The sequence below is a fragment of the Mauremys mutica genome, chromosome 18 (assembly GCF_020497125.1).
Source record: "Mauremys mutica isolate MM-2020 ecotype Southern chromosome 18, ASM2049712v1, whole genome shotgun sequence".
NCBI lineage: Eukaryota > Metazoa > Chordata > Testudines > Geoemydidae > Mauremys > Mauremys mutica.
Window position 1 is genome coordinate 8,514,200 of NC_059089.1, and position 8,733 is coordinate 8,522,932.

Sequence of the window (8,733 nt, forward strand, 5' to 3'; positions counted from 1 at the left end):
CGTCAGAGGATGGAGATGGATGGCAGGAGAGAGATCACTTGATCATTACCTGTTAGGTTCACTCCCTCTGGGGGACCTGGCATTGGCCACTGTCGGTAGACAGATACTGGGCTGGATGGACCTTTGGTCTGACCCGGTACGGCCGTTCTTATGTTCTTAAATCTTAAAGTGTATTTCTACATTTGTTTGTTTGTAACCCTGTCTTTATTCCCTATACCTAGTATCAGTTAAACCTTTTCTTTAATAAACTTTTTTTTTTCTAAACCACCTCAATACTGTGATTGAAATGAGTGGTTGTTAAACACCAGTTGGATTAATGAGCTGCTGTTTCTGTCTCTTTAAAGAAGCTGCACATTTAATAACTGTGAATAATTTGGACAATTGTAATGTCAAGCCTGAACTGAACAAAAGTATTGTCAATGCTAGGCCTCAAACTTCTGGAAGTTTCACAAAGCAAGCCTTGTAAAGTTAGCTTTAAAAAGCAAGCTTTGCAAAAGGAAACAGACTTGTGGTCAAAACGTGCTGCAACCAGATATCTCACTTTGTAGGAGTCAGCACCTTGTGTTAAGTTGTACCCCCCCCCAGGCACAGCTTGTCTAACTCACATTAACCACATTTAAAACAACTGGCTACAAGGAGATAAGTAAACATAAATTATACAATCAAAGCGACACAAGGAGATAAGTAAGCATAAATTATACAGGCAAAGCGACAGCACAGACCACACTGAGAATCTGGCCTACCCTGACTGGTCGGTCTGTTTTAAAACACGGCTGAACAGACAAGATAAAAAGAACAAAGGACTGTGTGTGTGTTGGTCATAAGGGAAACCTGACCCACACCCCTTGAACTGAAGGGATGTGCATTTCTCGACTGTCTGTACCTGGCCAGTGCAGAAAATGGCCGACTGAAGGGTAACGTATTTTTGGGTGTATGCAGGGTAAGTTTATGGAGTAAAGAAGTCTGGTTGCTTGAGCTGAATTGATCTCAAGTCTGTATCGATACTATAGTGTTAAGAATAGTAGTAAGTAGTTGATGAATAATAACTTTACATGTACTTGTGCTTGTCTTCAGTATAACTTGCCATTTACATTAATCCTTATTCAGTGTTGGTCTTTATTCTTGCTTTTCTTATTTTGTCTGTGTTGCCTTTATAATCGAAAATCATTACAAACCTTTTTTTGAGGAATAATCAGTAGTTTTCATTTTTCTTATACGGGCACTACTCAACCGCATTACATCTGTGTTGGGTGGTGGGAACTGGCTATCACCCAGGACACAACTAGGCCCCTGATGCATGTCCCCCTCTTCCTTCATCTCCGCAATAACGGCTGTGTTCCAGGAGATGGCGCCAGAGGGAGACAGTTTTGCGGAAATTTGGGACCAGGTGGGAGGTGCAGGGGATCATTCTGCAAAAACACTAACTGGGCAGTGGAAGCCAGGGTATGACCTGCATGCTTGTCTGCTGGCTAGTGATGTATGGGCTGTGAAACGTAGCAGCATAGCATTTAAGAGACCCAGAGCTGCAGAGCAGGGGGTGATACAACCCCTTACTGGTCTGGGTTGAATCCCAAAATGTCACAGGCTGTCAACTTTGGACCGGGCTCTGGGCCCATCTACTCTCCCTGGCATTTGAAAGGGCAAGGATTATGAGGGTAGAATTGTTCAATCTTTATTTTCTGCTACATCCGTGCTGGAACTGTAGCAGCTGTAGAACTTGGACCTGTATTTTGGCAAAGCTCCTACAGCAAGGAATAGAATCACAGAATCATAGAACTGAAAGGGACCTGGAGAGGTCATCTCGTCCAGTCCCCTCCACTCATGGCAGGACTGATGATCTAGACCATCCCTGACAGGTGTTTCTCTAACCTGCTCTTAAAAGTCTCCAATGATGGAGATTCCACAACCTCCCTAGGCAATTTATTCCAGTGCTTAACCAGCCTGACAGTTAGGAAGTTTTTCCTAATATCCAACCTAAACCGCCCTTGCTGCAGTTTAAGCCCATTGATTCTTGTCCTGTCCTCAGAGGTTAAGAAGAACAATTTTTCTCCCTCCTCCTTGTAACAACCTTTTATGTACTTGAAAACTGTTATCATGTCCCCTCTCAGTCTTCTCTTTGCCAGACTAAACAAACCCAATTTTTTCTATCTTCCCTCAGATCATGTTTTCTAGACTGTTAATCATTTTTGTTGCTCTTCTCTGGACTCTCTCCAATTTGTCCACATCCTTCCTGACATGTGGCGCCCAGAACTGGACACAATACTCCAGTTGAGACCTAATCAGAGCGGAGTAGAGTGGAAGAATTACTTCTCATGTCCTGCTTACAACACTCCTGCTAATACATCCCAGAATGATGTTCACTTTTTTTTGCAGCAGTGTTACACTGTTGACTCATATTTAGCCTGTGGTCCACTATGGCCCCCAGATCCCTTTCCGCAGTACTACTTCCTAGGCAGTCATTTCCCACTTTGTATGTGTGCAACTGATTGGTCCTTCCTGGAGTCCTTTGCATTTGTCCTTATTGAATTTCATCCTATTTACTTCAGACCCTTTCTCCAGTTTATCCAGATCATTTTGAATTTTAATCCTATCCTCCAAAGCACTTGCAACGCCCCCACCCCAGCTTGGTATCATCCACAAACTTTATAAGTGTACTCTCTATGCCATTATCTAAAGCACTGATGAAGATATTGAACAGAACTGGACCCAGAACTGATCCCTGCAGGACCCCACTCGTTATGCCCTTCCAGCATGACTGTGAACCACTGATAATTACTCTCTGGGAACAGTTTTCCCACCAATTTTGCACCCACCTTATAATAGCTCCACCTAGGCTGCAGTTGCCCAGTTTATGAAAGATTTATAATAGATGCTTTTTATTTATAACAGATGCTTTTATCTTTTTGTCCCTCTATAAAATGAAATAAATCAATCTAGAGTTAAGGTTGGTAGGTGACAAAGCCAAAGGTTGGTAGGTGACAAACCCGCTTACCAGGAAGTCCACGGCTAAGAAAGTGTAAGTATTAAAGTATATAAATGATAAGTGAAGTTAAGGTAGGTGATGGTCAGACAAAGCTTTGTAATGGGGCATTAAGGCAGAGAGCACATATCAGCAACTTGAAGGCAAAACTCCTTACAAAAACATTGCAGTTATTGTAAAGAACAGCAATGCAGTACTCCACCCCCGGCCTTCCTGACCTATCAGCCGCTTTCAACATAGTCAGTTGGGGGCAGGTATTTGTACCTGGTAGTGTGGGTCCCTTCTGAGGGCCCTAAACACCACCTTGACCCTTCCTCTCTCCACTGTGTAATAACAGAGCTAATTTAGACTGAAGTAAGAGTCTTGTTACATGCTGCAGAGCTGAAATCACTGATACCTAGGTCTAAGCACTAAAAAAAAACCCCTATATACTCCTCTTCTTGAAACCTTGTCCTGCCTTGGCTTGTGACTCTCCTCCCTGGCTCTTTTCCTGGCTCTCTAATCCAGGGGTGGCCAACCTGTGGCTCCGGAGCCATATGCGGCTTTTCAGAAGTTAACATGTGGCTCCTTGTACAGGCACCGACTCCGGGGCTGGAGCTACAGGCGCCAACTTTCCAATGTGCTGGGGGTGCTCACTGCTCAACCCCTGGCTCTGCCAGCGGCCCTGCCCCCACTGCGCCCCCTCCTGAGCCTGCCGCGCCCGCGCTCCTCCCCCCAGCCTCCTGCACGCCAGCCAGCGGGAGGTGCTGCCGGCAGGTGCGAGGCCCTGGGAGTTGGGGGGGGGGGGAAGAGCAGCTGACGGGGGAGGGGGCTGCTGACGTGTTACTGTGGCTCTCCGGCAATGTAACATTGGTAAATTCTGGCACCTGCTCAGGCTCAGGCCACCCCTGGGCTAATGGATCCTTCAGTGGGTCCTTGGGCGGCTCTGCGCCACCCCCCCGGCCGGGCTGCGCCTTGGGCCCCTCCCCACCCGGAGATCCCGCTCCCCCAGCGCCGCAGGGACCTGCCCGGCCGCCCCCCGCTCGCGGACACGCCCCCCGGCCCAGCGGCCGCGCCGAGCCCTGCCGCGCGCAGCCAGACCGCGGGCTCCGCCGGACCCACCTGTGCGCCCGCCCGGCCGCGCGCCCCTTCCGCTTCCGGTGACGCCATCAGCGCGCGCCGCCGAGGGGCCGGAAGTCAGGGCCGGTGGGCGGGCGCTGCGCTGCGCTGACCCGGCCCGCGGCCTGTCCCTGGGGCTGAGCCGAGCCGGGGCGCGGCGCGATGCTGTTCTCGCTGCGGGAGCTGGTGCAGTGGCTGGGCTTCGCCACCTTCGAGATCTTCCTGCACGTGCTGGCGCTGCTGGTCTCCTCCGTCCTGCTCGTGCTGAAGCTGGACGGCGGCGGCGGCGGCGCGGAGCTGTCCTGGTGGCACGTGTTCGTCCCCTTCTTCGCCGCCGACGGCCTGAGCACCTACTTCACCACCATCGTCTCCGTGCGCCTCTTCCAGGACGGGGAGAAGCGCCTGGCCGTCCTGCGCCTCTTCTGGATCCTCACCATCCTCAGCCTCAAGTTCGTCTTCGAGATGCTTTTGTGCCAGAAGCTCGTCGAGCAGACCAGGGAGCTCTGGTACGGACTCATCATGTCCCCCGTCTTCATCCTGCTCCAGCTCCTCATGATCCGAGCCTGCAGGGTCAACTGAAGACCCGGGGCCCTGGGGCTTTGTACCTCCCATGGTAGGCAGAGGAGCACTGGCCCGCCACTGAAGTATTAACCCCCAACCGAAGAGTTCATCAAGCTTTGCTGCTTAGGTTTTGGCAACTTTCTAGTCATTCTCTTGGGCCATATAAGTCTGAGGTGTGAGAAGAAGCTTTTGTACTGTATTTAAATTATTACATAATATTGGCCCTGGGTTTTCCCAAAATATATATTTATGTTGTGTCATTCAGCTAAGGGGCATGTCACACCTTGTCGTTCATGTTAAAATGTCATGAAATGCAAACATAACCTGCTCGTGTCACTTGTTTTGTAATAAAAATGTATAGGGGATATATAGTAGTCTCCTTTATAAGCTCTCTTCTTTACAAAGCCAGTGGTCATAACCTTTGCCTGGGAATGTGTGTTACTCTAGGGCTGATTATGCCTTGACCAAGAAATTTGGACCATGACAAAAAATAATTGACTATTGCTTCCCATTGGGTTAGTTAAATCTGCCACAGACTTTTTTGCAAAAGTCAAAGTGACATAGCCAAAAAGCAAATGCAGCTGTTGGTGTACCAGTCCCACACAATCAACTTGTGAAAAACTGTGCTCCAACATGTATGCAGGGTTCATGACCTCAGATGGGGGCAGGGAGGAAAAAACACAGTCTTTATAGAACAAGAACTGAAGCAGTTTGACAGGGGTGTTTTCTGTGTAGCTCAGTGTCTTGAATGTAGGTACCACAAGAAACTCCCAGTACAGAAGAGACTCTGAATTGTCAAATAGCCTGACGTTCTGAAGTGTGGGTTCATCCTTTATTCTGCTTTGAGTCTCATGATTGCAGCCAATGGGAATATTTCCCCCATTTCATAGCTACTTCAGTGCCTAGGGTTAGTGGCTATAGAGTAACTGGCTGTTTGCTGTGAATTTGAGATAGCCCATTACTGTTTTTTTTATAGTGTCATTTATTTTGTGTACTCCATTTCTGTTTGGAGGATGGATCATGTTCTGCTCAGCTGTTACGGTGCCTCCCAACTGAGGTTTGATCCTGCACTTTGTGGTTTAGTAACTGTTCCTATGTGCAACTGCCGTGTCTTGGAGACTGTAGTCACTCTTCATATTTGAGAATATAAACCATTTTTGCATGTTCTCAAAATTTTAAAATGTGGTCTATGTTAATTTCCTTTGAATTTGGAGGGGTTCTGCTTCCCTGCCTCTCCCCCACTGTGCTCCTTCAAACGGGGTGAGTGAAGGATACAGTTAAGTTTTGTTGCAACTCCAATTGTTATTTTCTTCTTTTTAAAGTATTTCTTCTGTTCCTCCCCTTCCAGCCTTTTATTTATTTATTTATTTAATTAAACTGGTTCCAGGTGCTTCTAATACAGGAAGCTTTGCAGCTGTATATATTCCCATAGTGTTTTCCAAGGTAGTAACATGCAGGTCATCAGCATCTCATGATCTTTATTTCATACCTGTGAACTGCCGAGGAAGAGTGCTACTGTACTAGAATGTTGCCTTAGTACCCAAGGAAAACAAGCTGAGATTTTCCCACAAGACAGAGAGAAAAAGTTTCATGGGCCTGAACTAAACGGAGAGCCCTGCATTGGACCAGGTAAACCTATCTAGGAATGCTACATGGGAGAGATGGAAAATGACCTATTACATTACACCCAGGCAGTCCTATCCCCTGTGGGGTGGAAGGTGGCTGTGTGGGATTGGACATTGCCAGGCAGTCCGGCCCCCTGCCTTGGCAGAGGCTGTGTGCCCGGCCATTGCACCTCTGCTATCACACCGGTGTAAATGTCCTGCCTTTGCACCTTGCTGTTACACAGTTGAGTCCTTGGCCCAGTGGTGCCATGCAGTCTTCCCTAACAGATCCTGGCTGTATGGAATTCAGAGGGACCCCTTGGTGGTAGTGCTTTGGTTCCCATAGCATGGGATATGCACAGGATTAATACCTTGATGGCTGGATGATCTTGATAAAGCAGAAGTCCAGTGTGGCCAGAAGGTTTCCACACATTATCAGCACTAAACAAGCACTACCTGGTGAGTGCATTTGAGTATGCATGGTGGTCACATTAATTTTCATTCTGCAAACGCAGACTGGTGTTAGCCCCCGCTTCAATGATGCCTACAAGAACCTAACCATCTACTAACAGCCAAGCAGAAGGTTAACCTGGGAAAGTGAAAATAGCTGTATATCATTTGAGCTTTGTAGCATCAGGATGTGGCAAATTATTAGCCCTCCCCCCAGTTCCAACCTCTCTCTCTTTTTGTTTCCTTCAGAGTGTAAGCTCTTTGGGACAGAGGCAGGTCTTTTGTATAGCAGCACCCTGATGTTACCCAAAACAAACACTAAATCTTCCTGCTTTGCAGAAATTTCTGTGCAGCTGAGCGTAATCGGTCTGTGCAGGTATGCAAAAGTCCCTGTGCTCAAGACTCACTAACAGGATCAAGTGCCTCCTGCAGTCAACAAAGGGCTATTTTTCTACCTTTTCTGTAAGAGGAAGTGAAACTGCTCTTGTTTAAGCAGCAGGCTGTACCTGGGTGTGGCTCATTAAAGACTGCAGGTGCTGAAGCAGGTACCAGTACAAAGATCACTTATATAACTTGCTGCAGACACATGCTGTCAGCTCCCCCTGCAACCTCTCATATACGGGTAAGATTTCAGAATGGATTGTACATAACTCCAGTTATGTGAGTCCTCTTATGCATGGCTAAATGATTTCATGAACTCCTGATTAGCCAAAGAAATTTGGTGTCAAGGATAATGCCTTTACTACAACTGGAATGGCAAAGGCTGGTGCTGTATGTTCTGGTGCCTGAATAATAAAAAATGCATGAAAAGTCATAGGCAAATGTTTCCTGTTTTCCTATGTGTTGATTTCCAGCAGCATTTTGCTGACCTGGGGCACAGTAAGACTTTGCCTTCATCCCCACCACAGCTGTTCAGCTCCCAAAGGGTGCCCCTCTCTGCCATTATGGTAAACAGCATCCACTGCTGGAGACATGCTTGCGCCACCACAGGCTTGGCTCCAGGAGACACACCAGGGAGCTATGGCATGAACAGAAGTGAGGCCTCGGGTGGCCTGTTCACACTCTCACCTGTACAGTCAGGAAGCTGAGGAGAGCGCCTCTTGGGGCCTGCATTTCTTTCCCCCACTTTTCGACAGCACAGGCATGTGTTGGAGCAGCCTGTTCCTCATCATGCTGGCCAATCAGAGACCAGAAAATGTGTCTGAGACCCTGTTTTCCTCACCACCTTCTTTTGAACAGAAGAGTGTTGGGTTTTTCAGGCGTGGTGTGCAGTACACTTTGGATGGGCCAGGCTCAGCTGTTGATCGTACAGAGCTAATTCTTACATGCCTGTGCTGGGTTTAAACCTTAGAAAAATGAACTGAGGCCAACATTTTCCCATTGGGATATCCCAAGTCAGGCACCTAAATGAATGGGATGGTACTTAGAAGCGCTTAACCAGGCCTCAGCTCCCTTTGATGGTAATGATACCTCCCATTGAACTCTGTACCTTTCACACCAGGCCAATTACTTAGATCCCCCAAGGTTTTTTTTGGGGGGGGGGGGTGGGATTTCCAGAATCATTTAAGCAAGCTTGGAGCACAAAGTCCCAGTGACTTGTAATGGGGTATGTGCTCCCAACACCCTGGGGTGCTGTTGGAAATCTCACCCCTAACTAGGCACCTGTGGTGGAAAATGTTAGCCTTCATCTTTTTCTAAAGGGCAGTTGCTTTATTTCCCCCTGCAACATGCTGCATACTTACTGCCCATTGTCTCTTGTCCTCTTTTAGTTCAGGGAAATGAGCCCTCAAACGATCGGCCCTGGTGGCTTCCTTTTAACCCCTAATGAGAGTGGGTGGGTCCAGATCTGGATTTACAGAACCCTGCAGGAGGTTTTTCCAACAGCAGAAGAACTAGCATGTGGAGGAACAAAGCAAAGAGCAGGTTGCAGGAGCTGACTCTGCAAGTTACACTCCAGAGGTGCAAGGGAGCATCTCAGCCAAGGAACCTGCAGGATCAGGGCCTTTGTTTGTAACTACTAGGTACTTCAGTGGAGCTGGG

At 47.8% G+C, this 8,733-nt stretch overlaps 1 protein-coding gene across 1 annotated transcript; it reads left to right on the forward strand.

Moving 5' to 3' along the window:
- Positions 1-4,161: 4,161 nt before the first annotated feature.
- On the forward strand, positions 4,162-5,004 carry TMEM203 (transmembrane protein 203). The gene has a single exon (XM_044992759.1). It carries the CDS (start codon positions 4,241-4,243, stop codon positions 4,655-4,657), a length of 417 nt encoding a protein of 138 aa, XP_044848694.1. The 5' UTR covers positions 4,162-4,240; the 3' UTR covers positions 4,658-5,004.
- Positions 5,005-8,733: the final 3,729 nt, after the last annotated feature.

Bases quoted from the DNA above. Each gene is read 5' to 3' on its own strand.
- TMEM203 (XM_044992759.1), top strand. From the start codon at position 4,241: ATGCTGTTCTCGCTGCGGGAGCTGGTGCAGTGGCTGGGCTTCGCCACC.